The 25,081-nt window shown below is 32.4% G+C and overlaps 2 protein-coding genes across 3 annotated transcripts in view; one reads left to right on the forward strand and one right to left on the reverse strand.

Annotated features, from left to right (window-relative positions):
- The first annotated feature begins 6,879 nt into the window (after positions 1 to 6,879).
- The window catches only part of LOC139516055 (receptor-type tyrosine-protein phosphatase mu-like), a 56,167-nt gene continuing 37,965 nt past the window's right edge, over positions 6,880 to 25,081 (forward strand). The window contains exons 1-5 of one of the 2 annotated variants that reach the window (XM_071305872.1): positions 6,880 to 7,292; positions 11,890 to 11,961; positions 14,287 to 14,505; positions 20,671 to 20,898; positions 21,689 to 21,823. In XM_071305872.1, coding sequence (XP_071161973.1) covers positions 11,901 to 11,961; positions 14,287 to 14,505; positions 20,671 to 20,898; positions 21,689 to 21,823 — 643 coding nt within the window. In that variant the 5' untranslated portion in view covers positions 6,880 to 7,292; positions 11,890 to 11,900. Of the gene's footprint in view, positions 7,293 to 8,206; positions 8,331 to 11,889; positions 11,962 to 14,286; positions 14,506 to 20,670; positions 20,899 to 21,688; positions 21,824 to 25,081 lie in introns of those variants that run through there. The other variant, XM_071305880.1, reaches the window with a different exon arrangement.
- Positions 22,530 to 24,418, reverse strand: LOC139516069 (uncharacterized). The gene is made up of 2 exons (XM_071305891.1): positions 23,945 to 24,418; positions 22,530 to 23,417 (listed from the first exon to the last, which is right to left on the reverse strand). The coding sequence occupies exons 1-2, from the start codon at positions 24,257 to 24,259 to the stop codon at positions 22,773 to 22,775; spliced, it is 960 nt and encodes a 319-aa protein (XP_071161992.1). The 5' UTR covers positions 24,260 to 24,418; the 3' UTR covers positions 22,530 to 22,772.

Consider the following 25,081-nt stretch of genomic DNA (forward strand, 5'->3'; position numbering starts at 1 on the left):
ATGTTTCATGATTATTGGAATGTGATCCTACTAAATTATAAATTATAAATTTTTTAAAGGTATTTTTTCTATTCATATTTTGGTAAGTGTCCAACTTTGTGAATTCTTTAGAAGAACGTTTCTTTTCATAGGATTTTTTTCACAGATTTGATCTGAATTGTATTGACCATGCAGACATGATATATTCTATCATGGTCATTTGTTTCGATATATTGAATGATGACAATCCCCGTTGTCCTTTTCATTACTATTTAAAATGCACTTTAAATGTGGTAGTTATAAACATTTCCTCCTTAACTACATCCCCTTCCTTTGAAGCAGCTCTTCCTTGATGGTGATTTTGATGAGTCAATGAGAGCAGTCCTAATTTAATGAAAAATATTAATGTCAGACTAGTGTAAAAGATTTTATATTATACATGTTCACGACCAGATATGAATAACAACATGCCGCAAAAGATTTAAAGTTATAACTTTCCTAAAAAGGGAAATTATTAATCTTAAATTATAAAACCTACATGTATATGTTCTCAAAACCACCAATATAGCTATAGTTCATATTCTGAAAAGTCGAATTGATATATATATATATTATTTATAAATTTAAACTAATTTGCCTTGCCAATACCTTTCCATTACTAAAATGTGTTCCTTTATCAGAGTGATATAACTATGATACATGATCTAGATAAAAGATAAAGGGGAGACATATCATATGTTACAATTTTACACAGTTCAGTTTTTATACAAATGCAAAAGTGTTCATATTTAAATTTAAAAAAAGGATACTACATTTTCGTCGTAGTTTTCTTAACTGTGAAAATCTTAAAGAAGTGGCAATGATATTTACTTCCTTTTAAAAATGTTGATGACATATCAGTCAAAGGAAATAGCCATTACACATCATTTTAAGAGACTGAGCCGGACGTTGTTACAATTGTATAAGTAAATATTCGTCAACATGGTTTAAATATTAATTTTTGTCACCTTAATTCAAAATCCTTATGCATCACTGGTTCTTTTGCACTTTTGGATTGAGATTCGTTAGATAAGGATATACCATAAAGCTGTTTCTCCACAGGTAAGTCTGTATTTTAAAGAAAAGGGTAAAGCCTGTATGTTTAACTTAGTATAATTGGTATGACTTTCTGAATTCACACATTATGCACAAGCAGATATTAAACTGTATCTCCTGCACTGATTCAAAACTGATTATGATTGCATCAATACAAATATCATGGGCAATAAGCTAATTTACTTTTTTGGCATTGCAGTTTTCCATGTTTTCAAATTGTCCTTTTAAATTTTGTGGTTTCTTACCATAAAATTTATTATTATTAACATATGCAAACTAGAGACTAGAAGAAACACGATTTTTATAGAGAATTAATTCATCATTCGCAACAAACTGTGATGCCTTTGACTAAAGCCGAATGTGTTTCCAGTATGTTATTGTAGTAAAGTTATTGCAATCAGCATATAAGAAATATAGTTAAAAAAAAGAGAGATTTATTTAAATAAACTACTTAATTTTAACACCGAATTTCTTGAACATATTTGAATATTATATAGTGATACAATGTTTTACATATAACAAAAACCAAAATATTTAGGCAGAAATCTTAGAGGCAAATGTCTATAGACTGGACAGGTCATTTATATTCTTTTATTTTCTTTAAGTTTTATTTTTTTTCATAATTTATTTTTATTCATCAATTTATTTATTTATTAGTTATTCTTTCCTTCAAATTTTTGCTCAATTTTACTTTTTATTCATTATTAGTTTTTTATAAATCGGTCACCAAAATTATAATAATTACCTTTTTGTTGAAAATAAATTATTCAAATATCCCAAAAGGCGCAAGTCAGAGCCGACCGTGCGAGAATAATTAATAAATAAATAAATTGATGAATAAAAATAAATTATGAAAAAAAATAAAACTTAAAAAAAATAAAAGAATATAAATGACCTGTCTATAGACATTTGCCTCTAAGATTTCTGCCTAAATATTTTGGTTCTTGTTATATGTAGGGCCGACCGTGCGAGGGCTTTATAGTCAATCAAGGTAGTTGAAAACCCTAATAAGACCCCCCTTTTTTCTGTTTTTCCCCCTTAATTTTTATAATATCGATTTGTTACATTCTTTTAAAAATCTTGTTATTTTGTAGCAGAGTAGCGAACATCCATAGCCATGTCGTTCTAAAAACAACAAATACCACTAAATAATAAACACTGACGATAGTCGATCTTGTATAAGAGATTACATATTTCAAATGTTTTTGGTTATATCAAAGGTATTCTAAATGTTACAAGGAAGTTTAGATGTTGAGACATTTAAAAGTTAATCCCCCTATTTATCAGTATTAATAGTCTAGTTTGATTTCAAAATCTCATATACATGTGAATGAAATATACATATTTTTGTTGTTGTTAAAACCTCAGGCTGATTTGAACGGTCATTTAAAGTAAAATGAGGTTTTTATTTTTAACGCATCTGTATACGTCGTTATGGAAAATGCGGATTAAGGATGTTACTTTCAGGAAGTTAAAATGAAATACGTTCCGATCAATATAAAATTATGATGTTACACTTTTGAAAATGGTCGTTAGTAGGTCAATATCATATGGAGAATCAAACCTAAAGCACATTAATTTATCATTTGTCAATATTATGAACCCGTTTGTTTTGTTATTTTGAATATAATAAAATATGACCACATTTAGAACGATAGAAAGACAAGTAATAGAAATGCAAACCGGACGTTGCTAGTTATTTATATATCTCCAAAATAAAAATGAGACAGTAAGTACAGATCTGAGAGTACTCACAGTTACTGACAGCTAGTTCACAGCAAATGACAACAATAGCATGTTAAGTGATGAAAAAAACACCACATGCAATTAATCTAAATATGATGAGCTCTTGCGACAGAAAATATTAATACATCAATGATTGATTGTTGTTTCCTAAACGTCCTACAGTCATGTTGCAAATATCCCATGAATATTCAGGACTAGAAAACATCTCTCAACAACGTTTCTGCAAAGAAGGTTGTCAAAAAATGAAAGACAGGAAATTTAGATGCACCTTAAAAATGATGGTTTGTTGGTAACATACGGCTATTATAAAAAAAGAAGATGTGGTATGATTGCCAATGAGAAAACTGCCCACAAGATACAAACATGACACACAAATTAACAACTTTAGGTCACCGTACGGCTTTCAAGAATGAGCAAAGCCCATACTGCATAGTCAGCTATAAAAGGCCCCGAAATGACAATGTAAAACAATTCAAACAAGTAAACTCACGGCCTTATTTATGTAACAAAAAATAAACGAAAAACAAATATGTTACACATAAACAAACGACAACCACCGAATTACAGGCTCCTGACTTGGGACAGGCACATAAAGCAACAAACGGAACCCTGATTGAGTTGTTGAAGGTTCTTTAACGTGCAATTCTTCCTCAATGCTTCATCGGACACTAAAAATGAATAAATGAACAATGCGTCCGTCCTTCTGTCCATTAGAAGTATTTGCTTAATTAGGTTTTTACCGATTATTTATGTATATATATATATAAATGTCTAAGAATATAACTAAAACACACTAATTGATACATTAAAAAGTTCTATTAGATGTTAAATAGAAATACGCAATATTTCGCTAAACAAATTAGCTTCATCAGGCGTGTGCATCTCTCAAGGTGAAATCGGATGCATGACAGAAAAATATTTTTGTAGCTTAATCTATACAAGATTTGAGGGATGGGTGTAACATATTAATTCGGTCATAAAATATGTTTGTAGCTACAACTACATGAAGTTGGAATAAAAGTTTAACACATTTATAGATGTTCGATTAATGGTATGAATTTTTATAAATTAATTTGTATGATTTCAAGATAACTATGGTTTTGATTTGCTTTGAAATCTTTTTTCGTCTCTCTCATTGAGTCCATCAGGTTCAAGAGTTCGTAACTGGTGCATCCAAAATCTCTCTCTTTTTTGTCTTCCTTGTGTATCCCAATTTTGATTTTTCTCAATGATTTGAAATGTGATGTTTTCAAAATCATGTCCTGCTCTTAAAAGGTGTCTTGTAATTGGGCAGTTCCTTTCTTTTGTATAAAATGACCGATGGTTATTTAGTCGGATGTTAAATGGGGTTTCTGTTTCACCAACATATTGTAATTTGCAAGTTCCACACGTTAGAACATAAATGCAATTTTGCGTTTTGCAATTTGATGTTATAAATATGTTGTAATTTTTCTTTGTGACTGTGCTGATGAACTGGGTTTCTATATTGGCGACTTTGCAATAATATTTTTCTGTCATGCATCCGATTTCACCTTGAGAGATGCACACGCCTGATGAAGCTAATTTGTTTAGCGAAATATTGCGTATTTCTATTTAACATCTAATAGAACTTTTTAATGTATCAATTAGTGTGTTTTAGTTATATTCTTAGACATTTATATAATTTTAATTCAGTAACTGTATCAGTTTATTTTCACAAACTGATCCACGCTTAATTAGATTGAATGTTGATTGTTGCTATTTTTAGACATTATATATATATATATATATATATATATATATATATAAAATGACTGAATAAATAGTCAACGATCAATCTTACAGGGCGATGGATCATATATATATATATAGTCAACTTGAAATTAAGTACAGATATTTTATTATGATGTGAAAATTTCAATAAAGGCAACAGTAGAATACCGCTGTTCAAATGTCATAAATCGATTGAGAGAAAACAAATCTGGGTTACAAACTATATCCGAAAGAAACACATCAACTATACAAGGAAAATAAAGGAACAACAGTATAAATGAAGTGCAACAAAAACAAACGCCAACTTTAGGTAATGGGACCTTAACCTTTGACCATATTTTGGTCATTTTCGTGTCTAAAATTTTTAGTTTTTTTGATTCTTTAACATATGTTTTTGATATTTCACACATGACTCAAACACATCTCGAATTTTTTTTCGCGGCACGTGACATATCAGGTAAACAATGACCTTTGACCTTGAAGGAAAGATAATTGATGTTTAATATTTTCCCTGAATGTAATTTTTCTTGCTCGACATGTCGATATCTTGTCATTGCACACACGTACTTCTTTAAAAAAAATTGTTTACTATCTAAAAAAATGGGTGTAACTCGGACTGTATAATCATATATTCTTCTAATTATCTTGATGCAACCTTTTTAGTTTACCATATGTGGTAAAGGCCAGGTGCGTTTACACATTCAAACCATCAATTGACTTTGTTAATTGTCATGAAGATGAAAATGAGCAAATATGGTATGATTGCCAACTAGTCATTAAGACTAATAAGACAAAGATGTAAGCAAATATGTTACTTAACATCCCCACTGATTTGCCATCTCTTTTCTTATATTAATATGGCATGACAGTACCTTTCAAATACTACAAATGTTTCTATTCATTTGCAAGTGTGATAGCTGCAAATTATGAAAATGAATTGTAGATATATGCTACACCCTTCAAAACACTATCAATTAGTTCAGTTTTTGTTATACATTCAAAAGAATTTATCAGATACAAGAACCAGGCTGAAGCTAGTCCACAATAACTAGCGAACAATAAGCCAAAGAACAATAAGGCGATATATCTAAACCCAGAAATTTTGATAAGACAACAACGGCCGATTAAAAAAATGTATTTGAAAGGCAGATATTCCGTCCAGGAATTGCAATGTTCATCTCTATCACGATATGAGATTAACCACTGTAACATCTGTTTAAAAAACAAGCAACACCCCTTTTCAGGGTAAAGTTTAGTTCCACAGTAAATCTGCACATGTCAACGAATAAGTTGTAGGTGTTAGACCACCAATGCACCCACTTCAATTAAGAACTTACGTAAAAGTAGTCCTTCCCTGAAAAGGTGCACATTTGTTGTCTTTGTTTAATTGAGATTAAAAAAACCAAAGAAATTAGACTATAAGAAAAAATATAGACTATTTTGAGTCAAAATTTACTTATTGATATCAATGATTTATTGGTTATATAAGTTTTGTAGAGGAGAAGCAGGCGCATCGTTTGCGCAAGGTTTCGAGTGGCGCTATGTTCAAAACTTGAAACTAGGGTTCAAAATTTGGGGGAAACAAGGGGGTTGGGTTATTCCATGTCTTCTAGAGAAATAATGAGGGGTGGCACGGGGTATGGCTACATATGTCTTGTAGAGAAGAGACAGGCGTATAGTTTTTGCAAGGTTTTGATTGAAGCTATGTTCAAAAATCTGAAAACAGCGGTTGTAGAGGAGAGCTAAAAATCTGAAATTAGTTAACGAAATTTGAAAAAATGGTGAAAAATAAGGGGTCAATTCCATGGCTTCTATATTAAAATAAAAGGGTGTGTGGGGGGATGGGGGGGGGGGGGTAGGGTCACGGGGTATGGCTTTATAAATCGTGAAATAGGCCAACCCTCTATTTTCCCCAGATTTTTGTCTAATTTCGAGCCCTAGTTTCAGATTTTTGAACATGGCGCCACTCAAACTCTGATGCAAACGATGCGCGCCTGTTTCCCCTCTACATGATCTCTGTAGCCAGTTAATCATGGATAAGTAAATTTTGACTCAGAAAGCTCTGCTTCTTTCGCCAAAAAATTAATTTGTTTGTTTGTTAGTTCAATTAAACAATGACAAAATATTTGGAATTTTTAGGGAAGGACTTCTTTAACGTTCTAAATTGAAGTAGGTGCATTGGTGGTCTAAAACCTCCAACTTATCCGTTGACAGGTGCAGATGTACTGTGGTACTGAATGTAGGTTATTTACTCTGAAAGGTTGTGACTTGTTTTATAAACAGCTAGATGTAATAAATCCCATTTCCTAATAAACATGTAAATTGCAATTTCAAGACGGAATTACTGCCTTTAAAATATTTTTTTAATCGGCCGTTGCTGTCTTGGTAATATATATTTTCCGGTTTTTAAATATATCGCCTTATTGTTCGCTGGATTAGTGTTCGCTAGATTCTGACTGGTGATTCAAGATGCTAGTCTAACGTTTCTTTTCTGGATTCTAATCATAATTATAGTGAATTTGAAAGCATTTGAAATGATTTTTACCTCCTTAAAAATTTGTTTTCAAACCAGTAAAAGAAAATTGTCACTACACATCAAATCTTTTCAAGAGGTTCATCCGGATGTTGTTATGTTAATCATCATCACCTTGATATTGAAGTCCCTGTTTATTCCTTGTTGGAATGAGATAAGGATATAACATTTAGGTTTTGTTTAACAGGTTAGCGTGTGTGGTTAAGAAATGTGCAAAGACTACATATGTTAAAATTGATATACTAGTAGTTGGTACATTTTTCCCAATTCACACATTATATTCAAAGAGGTGCATATATATCGTCAGCAAATCAGGTTCTGATACAAACTAAATAATGATAAACAACCTTGGCAGTTGCAGTTTTCCTTATGTCAGTATCACCATTAGTAAACATCTCGTAAGTTACTTTTTCTTTAATGTCTGAGAACTTAAAAATAGTGTATTTGGAAGCATATTTCTTAATATTAAATAATTTATAGAAACACGAAAAAAAAAGACACAAAAAAAACCCAACACAAAACAGAATGCTTTGGCGGGAACTGCAATGCCTTCTTCTAATATTAAGTGTTATTTGTATTAGTGAAATGGAAAAAAATGAAAACGACAAGAGATGTGCCAGTATTCGTCAATGGCATAATAAAATTTCAAAAGCATTTAAAAGAATGTACTGAAAGCAATGTTATAGACAACAAAAACAATGACATAAGAGAACATTTCGTGTTTATACTGTTGGTTCGCAGTTGAAGAAGTCAAGCTAAAATAACGTAAATTAAGTAGATTGCAAACAGCGTCGTCGGCCGCGGTAATAATGTAGAAATATATAATATTGTATAAAAGTCAAAGTAAGTTTTTACTAATATTTAGTGTAATTTGTATCAGTGAAATGGAAAGGAATAAAAATGACGAAAGATGTGCTAGTCTAATTAGTATTCATCAATGGCATAATAAAATATCATATTTGGCAAAGTAAAAGTAGTTTTCAGCAACTGACCACCTCTATCAGTGGAATAAGAAAAGCAACACGCACAATTATAAGCATTAGACAAAAAATGTACTTCATTTAAAAAAAACAAATTGTCCGGTTTGGCTATTTTTGTCATAAAATAACGACAAAACCTACATTTTTATAGTTGCTGTTCAATTTTATCAGTAAACAACGGACATATTACATTAAACAAACCTCACCCAAAACCGTTTTATCGCTAAATTATGATAAACTCTGACGTAATGATATCTTAAATATTTGTATAAGAGATTGGATATTTTAAGTTGCTAAAACGTTATCAAGTAGAAGAAAATCCAAACAAATAAAATAAACAGTATTAATTCTAAATGTTAACATAACAAGGGTGTATAGCATTTTAGACATACAAGTTATCTCCGTAGTTTATCAGTAGTAGTCCATTTGAAAAAATAACCCAGAAGTTAACGTTACAACTTAAGATCACCGTAAGGCTTTCATCAACGAGTTCATACTTTACTTTTGGCGTTAAAAGGACCTAAATGCCACATGTTACACTTTTAAACCAGAAAACTAACAGCCTGATTTATGTAATAAAAAATAATGAACGAAAAACAAATAAGATATACACCGCAACAAACGACAACCACTGATTTACAGGCTCCTGACTTGAGAAAGACACATACAGAATGTGGCAGACTCAAACTACTTTGTAGGCGCCAACCCTCCTCCAACTTGGAACAGTGGTATACCAGAACAACATAAAAAACAAACTATAAAAATCAGATGGATACAAAGCAGTACATCTAGCAAAAAAAAACCCAGATTGGACGTGGCAGGGTACTGACATCCCAACAACAAAAAGACGCTAAGAACAGATCTGAGTGTAAATGCAGTTACTGACAGCTAGTTCACATCCAGTAATAAACCAGAACAACATAAAAAACAAACTATAAAAATCAGATGGATACAAAGCAGTACATCTAGCAAAAAAAACCCAGATTGGACGTGGCAGGGTACTGACATCCCAACAACAAAAAGACGCTAAGAACAGATCTGAGTGTAAATGCAGTTACTGACAGCTAGTTCACATCCAGTAATAAAAAAGTCATGCATCTAAGAACAAAGTCTTGTCTTTTTGATGATGCCCTGAATAATCAATATTCGTCTTCTTTATTTTGAACAAGAGATAACATTAGAATAACCGTTTCACAAATGATATCGGATATGTTCCTTACGTCGTAACTATAATCCCCTTCCCTTTCATGAATGTGACCTACCGAATTGGACCATTTACCGGATTTGTTATAACATGAGCAACACGATGGGTGCCACATGTTGAGCAGGATCTGCTTACCCTTCCGGAGCATATGAAATCATCCTAATTATTTGGTTGGGATCGTCTTGCTTATTCTTTAGTTTTCTATGTTGTGCCATGTGTACTATAATTGTTTGTCTGTTTGTCTTTTTCATTTTTAGCCATGGCGTTGTCAGTTTATTTTCGATTTATGAGTTTGACTGTCCCTCTAGCATCTTTCGTCCCTCTTTCTTAATAAAAAACTTAGGAAGTTCAATTTCAAATATCTATTAAACATTTCCGAAAGAGTGAAGTTATAAAATGAACATATAGATGCAAAACACGGGCACGCGATAAAAAAAAATATGCACTTACATTGGGTGTGTTGTCATTTTCCAAAAGCGATATGTCTTAAATGGTTTTATTAAATCAACTTATATACAGCCTATTCAGTGTAGTTACATACTATTTCATTATCTAATATACTTCAAGGTCGACTTTATTAGTATTGTATGCTTGAACTTTTTGACATTTTGTTAATATCATAATGTGTGTTCAAATGTGCTTAATTGATTAATCATACGAGACCAAATATCCATGGTACAACTATAATCCTTGTCAATTTGCAATAATTTACAAGTTATATGTAATCATTGCTTGTATTTTGTTCCCAGTTGATCTAATGTCAAATGAAAACAAAGTAAAATAAGTAAAACAAATCTCGTTTATAACATGAAGCAGGAAGACTGCCATATCATATATATATTCTAAAAACCTTTTTCGTTTTTAATCTTATATAACTGAAATAGACATTTTAAACACGGCCGTCTGATGACCATGCATGTTGGTTTCTGTGTCATTTTGGGTATCTTGTGGAAAGTTGTCTCATTGGCAATCATACCACATCTTCTTTTTTTCTTTATATTTACACTTATCTTCGTATTCGTGAAATCGTGCTTGCTAGTAAAACACTCAAGATTCCAATCTTCCCTTGACCTCCCATTTAGATCTCGCCATACCTTCTTTCGCTTTTCCTCGTATAAATTATTGACATAATTTCTTTCTTTCTCTATTTAGTTGTCATATATATGTGCGTCTCATTCCTTGGTTTGATTTTTCTTCCCACGTCCGAATGAATGTCTACACTCCTTTATCAAGTTAGCTTTATTTTCCCCAAATAATTTTTGTATTGTTGTGTTTCATTTGTGCTTATGTGTTTTGTCTATAAGCCTTTTGGTGCTTCTTTTTTTTTACATATTTTTTTGTGTCTATAGTGATTAAGATTATAACACAATGTTGAGTGCTTTACCCCTAATTTTGGACTTTTTTACCTAGTATGTCTATTTGTTTTGTTCACACATCGTTGTCAATATGATGAAATTTATGCGACTGTCATACAATTGAGAGGTTCAGCTAGCTATAAAACCAGGTTTAAGCAAACCTTTTATTCATATGAAAATGCATGTACAAAGTCAGAAATAAGATAAGGTAACATATATTTTAGTATCAACTAAGGACCCACCAGGGCCATGTAGAGAATACAAGTATAAGAACAAAGAACATTGTTTAGCATATATACATAGAATTTACATACACAATTACTAGTTTGATAAAATTAACTGAAAAAAAACTTGGTTTATGGAATATAATATGTTTATATGAGAAATAAATACATCTTACTCATCTTGACTTGAATAAATTTTCACATGAATATGACAGTTGCTACGCATCCGTTTGTTGTGTTTGAGCTTTTGATTTTGCCATTTGATTTCGGACTAACCTTTTTTGAATTTGCCTGGAAGTTTGCTATTTTTGTATATTACTTTCTACTCTCTGATGCTTTTTCCAATAACATAATTATATACAATTATTAATTAGTTCTTGATAACCTTTATAATGCAAAAGAAAATGCAGAATGTATCCCTCTTTCAGACAAAATGCTTGTATCGACGTTGGCAATTTTTTTATGAAACAAAGCAGGACCAACTCTTTCAGTTTGTCTTTTATTTTGGAAAGTCTGACAATATCTGGACTATTTTCCTTCATACTGACAACTTTGTGAAGTCAGTTCTTATAGGCGTGGCAATCCATCACTTTTTTAATCAACTGTCCTTTATAATAAAGATTCACGTGCGATTGTAGTTTAAACTTTGTAATTGATATAACGACGTGTAACATTTTTATGCGACTGTCATACAAGTAAGAGGTTTAAATAGCTATGAAACCAGGTTTAATCCACTATTTTTTTTACATAAGAAAATGTCTGTACCAAGTCAGGAATATGACAGTTGTTATCCATTCGTTTGATGTGTTTGATCTTTTGATTTGCTAGAGACTTTTCGCGTTGAATTTCTTCGGAGTTAAGATTTTTTTTGATCTTACCTTTTACGTAAACTTTCAAGGTAATTTTCTTTGTTGTGGAAGGTGTGGACAAGTGGTTCAAAATAATATTAAAATCGACAAGTTGCTTTAAATCCAAAATGTCACGATGTATCATTAACGATCTTTTTTTTATTTATTTACAGGAACAGTAAACATGTACTTCAAATCTATCTTTATAGTACACATTGTATGTTTAGGTTTTAGTGCAGCTTTTTGTAAGTACTGTTTAAATGCAATATTTTGTATACGCTATGTATAGTCACGGCGGTACAAGGAATTCGCGCCGAGTCTTCAAGTAGTCAAACTTCTGTATTACTAGCATTTCAACACTAAAGTTTTGAGTTCAAATCCTGCATGTGGCAGGTGTACTCTCAAATCTTAATTGACTATGAGTTTTCATACTGAAGGTCGGTTGTTTTCTTCAAGCACCTCTACAGCATCTTTTACAAAAAAAAAAAACCACCCCACCACTCCGAATTAGCACAGTAGTGCTGAAAAGGGCACTGAACAACAATCAACCAATCAATCAATCAACATGGTTCAATCATACATAAATCTTGATGGAAATTCAGTTTCTGATATTGCAAACATATACGAAATATTTAATTCCAAATATCTTACTTAATTTTTTTTTTCAACGAACTTTTCCAAAAGACGCTGATAATAAATTGTAAAAAAAAACCTCAATTTGGCTTCTCCTTTACCTAATCAACCCGAAATATAACAAATGGAATCCAGACCTAAGTTATTAGCTGTTCAACGGTTTCGGTTCGTATAAATGTTCACTTTTCAAATTTTCGGCTGTGATCATTCCAAATGAAGGTAAATCAGAAAAGGGTTTCGGACGCATAACCTTATCAACGTGTTGTTTTTCATGCTATTTTACTGTAATAGACATTGTACGACTTTGCCCCCCGCAGAGCTATAAAAAAAACAGTACATTAACGGGTGTCACACACCGACCGTGCAAGGGCTGTATAGCCAGTCAAGGTCGTTAAAAACTTCCATTTGTTGGTGTCACACGGACTCTTTTTAGACAATACACGGACTCTTTTTAATTGTTACACGGACATTTTTTATGAATAGAATCACTCGTGCATGATCAGTGAATTCATGGGCATTTTAACTTTTGAATTAGATTTGAACTTTTTGGTTCACCGACATATTTCCTGTCTTTTTTTAAAATAAAATATTTAAATAATTTTGAACATTTTCAGTAAAATACTTTTCATATCAGTACACTTTATTTAGGGATTCGAAATATAATTTCAAAAGGGGGGGGGGGTATGTTTTTCCCCTAATAACAAAACATATTTTGAGTTTTCAGAGAAAAAAATTACAATGGTAAAGCAGGTAATAAATTATTGAACTGCATGATTCCTGATTTTTCGAATACCGTATATATGATATTGCTAATGAAAAAAATATATATATTGGGTGATGACGTTGTAAAGGTAAATAGTTAATATATTCAGAAAAGAACTTACCGCCCCCTTTTTATAGAGCAAAATAATCAGTCAATAAACGTATTTTCTTCAATAAATGGACATGAATAGTATTTTGGACAATGCTGAAAGTAAAGAAATGATGATACCGACGTGTATATTTCAATTAAAAAAGACAGGAAATATGTCAAATATGTAAATAAAAATCAAATCTCACCAAAAGATAAAATCCCTATCAAGTCACCAAATCACGATTGATACTATAAATAAAAAGTGGTCGTGTAATAAATGTCCAAATAAGCAGCAACTCTTGAAGAAAATCATTCGACTGATGTCCTCAATTTTGGAAGGTAGGCTGCTATTGGATCATATAGTAACACGTGTTTAATTAGTCGCGATCAACACTTGCAGAGACGAGCATGAATTTAAAAATAAAAATGTTTGTCTAAATATATACAATAACAAGACAAAATCCATCTTTTCATAACATTTCATTCACTAATGAAGTAAAAAATTCATTCTTTTGATACATTCATATTGTTATTGAATTTATATTTAAGTTGCCTTGAAATCTACCAGGGGCGGATCAAGCTATTTTAAGAAAGGGGTTCCCAACCCAGGAAAAAGGGGGTCCAACTATATGTCCCCTTCTAATACATTGATCGTCCAAAAAATGGGGTTCCACCCCCGAAACTCCCTCCCTAACTGAATATTAAATTGATGTAATTGGCAGCAAACGTGCGATTTTTAAATTTTTTTAAAAGGGGGAATATGGATGTGTGATAAAATGGCACATCATGCATTTTGTCAGAGACATATCATTGTATTATATGTATCTGATTTTGTCATCAAAATAAAGATCACAGCCTGTTTATTTCAAATCAATTTAGCCCCCCCCCCTTTCCCCCCTGCTTTCCATTTCATCCATAAAAATCAAACGATATCTTATTTACCACAAAATATTTCTTTAATATATTACTTTTTTACGAAGTTGCATTTTAAAAATAAACCCGCTGAATAATACTCATTTGATTGGAAATCAGGTCCGAGATTAATTACATTTTCGAATTCGATCTTAATAAATTGATTTTGTAGCTAATTTAGCCGCTAATGGTACAGCAATTCAAAGTAGTGTTTACTGGGATTCTAGAAATAGTTATGATGCATCGAGAGTAATTGATGGAAATACAAATCAATTTTTTACTGCGGGAAGCTGTTGTCATACTGCTGTTGGTCAGTCGTCAGCATGGTGGAGACTGGACCTGGGGTCCCCAGCATACATACATAGAGTTGTTATATATTATAGAAAACATCGTAAGTTTTAGTAATTTTAATTCAAAATATCTGTAGCTGTCTCGATTTTTAAAAAGGCTTGCTACACTTTTGTTGACACATACATGTATATGTAATAGTGGTTGTAATCATTGATACACGGTGTAAATGGAAATGGCTAAAATAAAGACTTTAACGTTTAAAAAAAATTTCAAACTCATCGGAATGTAAAAAATTTACGCGACTTCCTTCTTTTTTAGCATATTTTTATAATTCATATCAAGATACATTTGTCAAAGGCAGTCATGTATATCACTGGTGCATATATCTGATAGTACTATGTCGTAGAACTTTATTCATTGCAATTTATAAGGATACTTAGAAAAATGATTACACTTAACCAAATCATCAACTTCTAGTATTTAATTATAATTATGAATGGATTCTAGTAATAATCTATATGTATAGCTATACAGTCGGAAACCAGGTTGAAATAGAACAAAAGAATCGAAGCTCTTTGTTAGAGAAGGCGATAAATGTTTACTGTATTGTTTACTATAGTGACAAAATTTTTAAAAGTTTATAGAAACAAACAAAATTGCAATTTTCTTCTCAATTACGAGGTGTTTTATTTTAAAAACACCATTTGCATAAGTTTTCAATTTATCTAGTACATAGTTAAGCAGAACAATTAGATATCAAGTCGACGACATGGGTATCTTTCAAGTTGGATTAAGAAAATGCATAACCTCCGATTTTTATGAAAAAATTATCACGGACGGAAAACATATCAAACTATTAGTTCAGTAATTTTCGTGTCTGCCCTTCCATTATGTGACTGAAGAAAACATTCCAAAAAATGGGTAACAATTCAATTTGTATCGAAAAGAGAAAATCGAGAGCACCTTTTTATGTTAGGGCGTGTTTGAGTTGAGTATTTTGTCTTGATATCGTACAAAGTAAGAATATTTCATACATCGTCTCGCTTCAGATTCTATCATTTTTATATATTAAAGCTACAGGTTGACTTTATAACACACAAAAAATCACAGTACTAAAAGATGAAATATATGGGTCAAGTGAAATACCTATCTAATGAGTCACAAAAAAAGAGAAGGTGTGTTCGAATAGCTATTTTTTTACTGAAAGTACTTGACGACAGTCTTTCAAGTTGGATGATGAAAATGCATATCTTCGAAAATTTCTAATTTTTTGTGTGTGATTAATAGGGTTTATAGTATTCATACACTAAAAAAATCTAGTCTGCCCTTCCACAGAATATTTAATTAAATTTTTTTTAAATGTTTATGAATTTTCGAAAATTCCACCTGACAACCGATCAGACAATAGTTTTAAGATGAATCAATGCAGACAAGATTATTAACTGATGCTCATTAGCTAGTTGATACATTTGTCTTTTAAAATACAATTGACATATAAGGATCGTAATGGTGCAATGTGGATAAATTTATCGGTTTCCAAGAGAAATATTGGTAGCGCGTCATCCCTACAATGGCTTCCATTTCTACGATTGTGAAAAAGAACTGGCGTAATGGGGAGATAATTTTGACGAAGTAGACTCCTGACTGTATATATATAGGTTAACGTCATCGCTCACAAATTCTTTTTATGAATTGTTTCAGCGATTTTACTGATACAAACACGTCTGAAAAAAAACCCAAACGTGTATAGATAGACAGATATTTTCTTTGTTCTTGAAAACTAATTAAAATATGTATAGAGAAGAAATTATTTGAAATATTGTTTAATGCTTATTGCTTTATGGAATAGTTGATTGCAGTTACGTTAAGATGGATCCTTTTGTTTTATAAACAAGTTATATTAGCGAGAGGATATTATAATTTATTGTCTGTTCGTCCGTCTTTTTCAAAATTAAACACTCAAAAGTATGTACCAAATTAAAGTTTGACCCGGATTAAGTTGCAAAGTAAACACGGGTATATCATAATGTGATGGGGGATGTGGTGTCCTTTGTCCACATGTTCTTGTTTCAAAAGTTTTGAATATACGTGTACATGTGTGTGCATCTTCAATAGTCATAATCGAATCGGTTGTCTTGATTTTGCGTATTCGCCTCACTTGTGGGAGGTCTTGGGTTTTGATTATAAGTTAGTTCCAGTACAGTCAGGTACATTTTCGTCTTCTCTTTTGACATCCTGTTTCTCCCACTTTTAGAAATATAGATATAAGAAGATGTGGTATGAGTTCAAATTAGAAAACTTTCTATCCAAGTCAAATTTGTGAAAATAAACCAGTATAGGTCAAAGTACGGTCTTCAACACGGAGCATTGGGTCACACTGAACAGCAAACTATTAAGGGCCCAAAATGTTTAGTGTAAAAAAAATCAAATAGGAAAACCAACGGTCTAATTCTTATAATAATAAAAATAAGGATTGCGTTATATTCTTGCAAACAAAATTTGCAAAGTCTTTTGACGTAGGTATCTATGTTACAATGGTATGTATGTTAGAATATTACAAATCATTTAAAAAAAGATAGAAGTTATTAAAAACTTGCTTACTGTTAATGATGATGTGCTTTGATTGATATCATATCAATGTAATGTATGTTATGTATGATGTTAAGTGCTATATATGATATCTATACAAAACAAATCATATATATTTTCAGTTTTGTTATTCTTCAAACAAAGAACAAAAAGCGGAAAATAAGTAAACAAAGTAATAGAAAAAGAAAATTGCTAAAGATCCATGGAAATTAAACAATCAATTAATAAATCAATTGACTTTTTATGCCCCCTCAACAAAATGTCGAAGTGGCATTCTAGTCTAAGTTACCCCTATTCTTCCGTCTTTCCATTTGACCGTCCGTCCGTCCATCCGCCCGTCTGTCTGGATAACTTAGACATTCGTCCAAAACTATTTGTTATTAACTTTTTCAAAGATTTGAGTTTCAATTTGTCAGTGCATCGTAAGCCTATCTAGCTGGCTGTAATGTAATAGCGTGCATATATGTATCTATTGTATATATATGCAGGTTGCACTATAATAAACGATTCATTTATCAGAATAAGGATACATTGTTTGTCCGCCTATCTTCTCCTACAGTTTTGGAGGTGAAACTTAAATATTTTGTAGGTTGTTCATACACATAAGGAAGGTACATGGCACAGAGGATTTCAATTTTTCAAATATTCTGAAAATGACAGGTAGTTGGACTTACTCTAGTCCTATAATATAAGACGCTGCAGGTTCATATCATTTACACTATTTTATTGTGTCCAAATACCTATATTTTTGCAGAATATTTAAAAGAAAGAAAAATCCTGTGGCCATGCATTCTTCCATAAACATCCTACAAAATATTAAATCTATACTTACAAAACTGAAGGAAGAGATAGCCGGACAAACCACTATCTCTTAGTGCAGTTAATACCAAAAAATGACTAAGCCTAGTCCTATAATATAAGACGCTTCAGGTTCATATCATTTACATTCACCGTTTTTTTCGGATATTTTTTTTTACTATCAATGTTGAACCGCAACGTCTTATAACAACCATCCATTTTCTCGTAGCGGATTCCCAACGAATTTTTGTGGGAACTTTGAACGGCAATTTGACAACGTTTTTGACAGTTTTAAGTTTACTTATGTCATTATCCTTACAAATGAACGTCTCAAATAATAAATAAAATGTCTTACCTTATCATATGATGGATTTATATCATTTTTCGAACCACTTTTCAAACTGTTCCCCCTCATTTCAAATTGCCAAGCGTGTCAAGTACGAGAAGTTCCGCAGGTCTTTCCGAATGTTAATCAGTTGTATATATTTCAGAATATTCCTAGGAAAACGAATTTTGTTTTGACTATCAAATGATAATAAATGATGAAATTATGTAAATTAATTCTAATTTCCTCATCAATAGAAAAGGAAGCTTATCATCAAATGTTTCTTAACCCTTAAGAGATGGTCAGTTAGTATTCCTAAAAAGGTAAAGGATGATTGTATAAATGAATATTATGTCACAATAATAACAGGAATTATACATGGTGATAATTTCTCCAAAGAGTTATTGAAAATAACTTTGCTGTGTCATGAAAATAATGGTCAAAGCTGGAAATGGTGACAATCATTACATACATGAACAAGGTAGTTGGATTTCTCGATTTACTTTCTTTACAGATTTTTTTCATGTTTGGGCTTTGCCATTGCAGCGGTTTTTTTCATGATGGCCATAACGGCGTTTTTTTCCTCTCGCGGAAGGCCATGTGGTATTAACTGCTTACATCAACCCCACTTAAACTCTTGTTAATGTAACATTATTTTGTCTCGTTGGCTTCCATACCACATCTACTTACAATTTTGATTAGGGCTAACTTCATCATAATGCTTATAGAGTAAAGCTTTGGTCAGCTGGCTTGCTTTGTTTGTATAAACTTCTACAGAGCTTTGTAAAACAGATTATCTTAATATTTATACAGTTAATGCATAGCTCACCGTTTTCTTCAGTTTTCTATGTTGTGTCATGTTTTCTTTTGTTTGTCTGTTTGTCTTCTTTCATTTTTAGCCTGGCGTTGTCAGTTTATTTTCGATTTATGAGTTTGACTGTTCTTCTGGTTTCTTTCGTCCCTCTTTCATACCGCTAGCAGCTAGCATATTTCATGAACGTTCGAACTCGTATTTCGAAAGACATTCATCGCATCCCCAGTTCTATTGGCTTGAGAACATTTATTTGGTTAATTTGGCTTGCACGCCCCCGTTACACGAACTCAAATTTCCAAAGACATCTATAACCTCCCCTGCTCTTAGAACTCGCCCATGATTTCTGTTGATGCTGATCAATTTACAACTTGGAGTAGAGAACTTTTTGTGAAGGATAATTAGTTTGCCCCCCCCCTTCCGCCCATTATGTGAACCCGCGAAATCGCATTTGAAAACAAGAAGTTAACAGTACTGTTATGGAATTGTAACGACATGCTAGGTTTCACCGAAGATCGATTGAATAGCCCACAAGAATTATTGGGTAGGAACTGACTCGCTTAATGAATAATTTGTACCTATAATTTATGTTAAAAAATATTTTTTAATAATCTGTTGATACATTATAACTGTAACACCATACAGCAATTGGTCGTGTGTGTTCGTACGTTGTACAATACTGATTATAAATATTATCGTCAAATTCGTTTCGTTCACGCAATCCTTAAAATAAAGAATCGGCACATGTATTTGAAATAAAATGGCGTGAAAAAAATTGTTTGTCAACTGAGGATAAAAGTGATGGATTAGGAACATTATTTTGAACTGTTAATGCGGTAAGAAGTTACTTTCATTCATATTTAGGTTGTTCCTAATATTTTTATTTGTTTTGGCAGTGGATTTTTAATTTATTTTTTTGCTACGAGAAAATGGATGGTTGTTATAAGACGTTGCGGTTTAACATTGATAGTAAAAAAAATGTCCGATAAAAAACGGTGAATGTAAATGATATGAACCTGCAGCGTCTTATATTATAGGACTAGGCTTAGTCATTTTTTGGTATTAACTGCATAAAGAGATAGTGGTTTGTCCGGCTATCTCTTCCTTCAGTTTTGTAAGTATAGATTTAATATTTTGTAGGATGTTTATGGAAGTATGCAAGTCCACAGGATTTTTCTTTCTTTTAAATATTCTGCAAAAATGTAGGCATTTGGGGACAATAAAATACATTTTCTGTCCCAAAAAAAAATCAATAAATTTTAAACTTTTAAGAGTTCCCATGTAGATTACTTTACTTTTATTGTTTTATTCACCTATATGCTGAATTATATTTAAAACGACTTCTATTATTCTATGGTCAGTAAGCTTAGTATTGTCCTTGTTTTTTGTTATTTCAACTGTTTGATAATTCGAATATTAGAAGTTGGATAAACAGGGGACCCAAAGCTAATAAAATATCACAACAGGTGTCACAATTCGTTGTTACAGGTTTTCTGCACATCTAATATATCTCATATCCTTTTCTCAATACTGATAGACCATTTAAAGATATGTTTCCCATACTTTGATCAAGGTTCAAACCAAATGTTGGTCGTTTGAGTCATTGTGCAGAGAGGTAAGGACATGTTAGTACAAACTTGAAATTGTAGTGTAGAAGGTAAATATTGAGGTTACTATGAAGTCATACACTTATTTAATCTAATGCATGTGTAATTGAGATTATCGCAATTAATATATTTCAGAAAGTGATAGGCTCAGAGGATATTATCTATACGTGTCGGACTCATTTAATGATGGGAATCCAAATTCTGGACACGAATGCTATCACTACCCAATGCATTATCCATTACCAAACACAATACAGAATAAAACTTGTGACGTTATTGGTAGATATGTTGTGTTCTACAATGAAAGGAGAAGTCGTCGTCGGGAAAAGGCTTTCGTTGAACTTTGTGAAGTAGAAGTCTATGGTAAGCTTGCGGAAACAATTTTATACGACGGTCGAAGACATATAATTGGTATACCGTGCTATGTTTTTCTGTCCGTCCCTTCGTCAACACTTCACACAATAACACAAATTGTCTTTAAACAATTTAAATGAAATATCACAGGGTTTACAATCGAGAACTCCATTTCGAAATAAACAATAATAAATTTTCGGATTGATAAAAAAACTCTCTTTCTTTTTGAAAAATTTCTGCTCTGTAATTCCATGAGAACTCTACTGCCAGTGTTTACATAGTTGTTGTAATTAGTGAACAAAGAATGGAATTAATGCCTCGTTCACACGGACATTTTATTCGAATTGAATTCGAATCGAATGCAAATCGAATTCGCCAATCGCGTTCACACACTCTTCTTTTTAACTCGAATTGATTCGAATTGGCTAATTCGAATTATCCAATTCGCATTAGAAATACGCTTTTGTCAATACGAATTAAAAGTTAACGTCGTTTGGACAATAAAGCGAATTTGACGCGCATTGTAATTCAAATCAGAACTGACGTTAGGACATGTAACGTTTCGAATGCGAATAAAACTAATTCGAATGAGTTAATGCGAATCGAATTCGAATTACGTGTAAACTCGGCATAAGTTTTTTTTAAAACTTACGAATAATTCCCGACTGCATGTGCTTTGATCGATAGATTATTTTTTTTTTAATAAAAATAACTTAAATGCAAACATGTTTTCTGCATGCCTATCATGCACTCTTTGTGCTGTTGATAATTACTTTCAATACTTGCATTTTCTTTTCAGGCTGTTACTTAGGACGATATGGACCACAGTGTGAATTTTCCTGTTCAGCCAATTGCAATGATGTGACGTGTAGTATTTTTAATGGATCATGCACATCTTGTAAAGCAGGCTTTAAGGGAGATCGATGTCATCTTGGTAAATATTTTAAAATAATTACATTAGATGTATGTTTCATTATAATACTTTATTCTGATTGGCGTACTGCACATCACGTGTTATTCGTTAAGCTATTGCATTACCCAATAAAACTTTTCATTCATGATAACACGAGGTCCCACAATAAAGTGCACAGGTGAATTAAATAAAACTCTTATAAAATTCGTGTTTTCATGATCATAGCTAAAAAATGTAATTATAAGTATTGAATGCTTCTTTTTGTAACTTCATAGGGTTGTAAAAGCGTCGACCGTGCGCACATTTTAAGAATGAAGCGCTTCCGCGCTTCATATAAAATGTACTTCGGTCAACGCTTTTACAACCCAAAGAAGTTACAAAAAGAAGCATTCAATTCTTAACACATGACAGAGGCAAAATCCCTTTGATCTTACTGTGGTATAATCTGGATAATGCACGGGTCAGGTGTGCATTAACTACTTCAGTTATTGCACAGGTCACGTCCTTGACAGATGATTATTGTACAGTACTTAACGTTTATTGATTCCATTGCTACTACAGATATTTGTTTTTCTCTTTTTTGTAAGAAATATCAAGTGGATACATGTATCTATACTCGGACATAACAATAAGTCACTTGATAAAACATCAGAATAGAAAACATACAAACAAATGTAGTAGCATTACAATCAACAAAATACAAATCTAAATAAGATAAAGAACACAGTTTGATTTAATACTAAAATTATTTTTCCATCAATAAAAAAAAATTGTCATTAAAAAAAATGAAAATAAATTATCATCGACATCTTCCTCATTGTAGTCTTGTTATGTAAGTTATCAGTGTCACAACCTGACACAGTGAAAAATACCCGCTTTTCATACATTTCTATGTACGGCTTAAAAACAACGTAAATTAACAATTCAGTGTTAAACATTGAGAAAAAAATCTGTGAGGTTCACATCTTCGTTACAAAATTGAACACGCAGTTTTGAAAAGAGCTGTTGCTTGGCAGTCCTCGATATTTTCCTTCTGGTTTTGAAACATTAAATGCATTTTCTGTATTTTCAATATCAACTTGTTCAGGAAAAAACTTTCGGATGAATGATTACCAAACACAGACTTGTCCCACAAAATTTCTTCCTGTTCAACTGAAATTGGATCTGCTTGTTTAACATTTATACCATACCCATCTGCTGTTAATTTTTTCATCTGTGCGTCAAGTATTTGTCTAAACCTCAGAAATCTGTCATCAGACTCGTTCAAAAAGTTAAGATTAGAAACACCTTGTGACCGCATTCCTCTTAGAAGTCCAGTTACAAGAAGATAAAGTGTTTTCGCTGGATATTTCTCTCCATTCTTTTTTCGAACTTCTACTACAAATTTTCCTAAAATGCTGTTAATATCTTGAACAGACAAATCCTTCAGGTTTGGTATAATTAAACCACTACCAATTTTAGAATTCTTCCAGTCTTCATAGACATTAACTGCCCATTTTGTGGTTTTCTTTGTGTTTTTGTTCTCAGCATCTTCAATAAGTGTATCAATTTCATTGTCTGTCATTTCTGCAAACCTTGGTTTGACTCCTTGTTCCTGATCTTTAGGTTTTTCATCCTAAAATGAGATAATATCACATAATTTAACACATCGCAGAGGTAAAATCCGGCAGTGGCAAATATTTCATGAATGTTCCGGATGAGAACAAGTAAACAGTAAAACTAGTCGGAAGTTTCCGCAAATGATTTTACAAGGGTCTAAGTAGCGGATCCAGAACTTTTTATTAAAGGGGGAGGGCTGACTGACCTAAAAGGAGGAGGCGCGCGTCATGTTTCAGTGATTCCCTATATAATTAACCATTTTTTTCCACAAAAGAGGGACCCGGGACTCCATCCCTTGGATCTGTCTATAGGTCCACACCTCAAATCATGAAATAATGGGAACTTTTTATTAAAGGGGGTGGGCTGACTGACCTAAAAGGAGGGGGCGCGCGTCATGTTTCAGTGATTCCCTATATAATTAACCATTTTTTTCCACAAAAGAGGGACCCGGGACTCCATCCCTTGGATCCGTCTATGGGTCCACACCTCAAATCATGCAATAATGGCTCTGCGCGTGGCAGATAATTCTAAAAAAAGACGTACCTTGACATTTTGGATCTTTCCGTTTTCCGAAGGAACTTGCAACCATAAATCTAAGTCTAGTCCTAGGTCAAATGAAACAGCTGAGGTGTTGATTAAATCTCCAGATGCATTCTCATCCAACACATTACTAGGAAACTCTCCAAAAAAGTCCTCTATATTTACATTTCTCAGTTCCATTTCATCCTCCAATGTTTCTAATACTTGTGATAAGATCATATCATCCTCCGATAATTCATGATGAAATCCATCCATTTGCAACGTCTTGTTGGGCGGATGTGATTTATGCGGGAAAATCGTTGACGTCGTTGACGTCATGTGTTAAAACAGTTATTGGCCAATCAAATCGGTATATGTTTTAATTTGCACAGCACGAGATGACCCAATAACCCGAACTCCTTCGTCGTTCGGGTTAAACAGGGTCACTCGAGCTGTGCAAATTAAATCCCATATACCGACTTGCTTGGTCAATAACTATAACTTAAATAGCATTCACCCATGATGAAGAGGTGTCATATGCAAATAATTGGGATTCATTCTATAATGTTGAGTCCTCTATACTTTCATTATGCCCCTATCCAACGTCAAAGGTGTGTAATTGAGTGGTTGCTGTTGGTTGGCGATTGTGATATGTGTTATTTCCGTTCAATTATTGGTCATTATTTCAGACCGTTGGTTTATCATATTTCACATTTTGTCATGTTGTAGACTTTTATAACAGACTGTACAGTATGGATTTAATTAAATATTAAAGTTCGTACAGCCATCTGTAGTAGTTTCTAGCATGAGCAACATAAGGAATATTAGCCTCCAGGATATTGTCTCATTTGCAATTATACAATACATTCCAGTTTTCATGGAAGTTCTTTGAATATCATGCATATGAAGTTAATTAATATTTCTTTCTGACCTTTTGAAAACGGCGGAAAACACACGGTCTGTGGAAAGGGGAAAAATAACAAATTTCTTTTATCTCCTGTGCCTCAAAAATCTTGGTCTATTCGTCAAGTCAATTTCGTCCCAGTTAAGTTTGCCCCTTTTCATATTTGCCTTCTTTATTATTTTTCTGTTTATTGTGTTGGATATCCGTGTAATCATATCTATGCTTGATTGAGTGTTCTGTGCCTTACGTCTGATGGC

Source organism: Mytilus edulis, chromosome 1 (assembly GCF_963676685.1).
Source record: "Mytilus edulis chromosome 1, xbMytEdul2.2, whole genome shotgun sequence".
In the NCBI taxonomy this organism is placed as follows: Eukaryota; Metazoa; Mollusca; class Bivalvia; order Mytilida; family Mytilidae; genus Mytilus; species Mytilus edulis.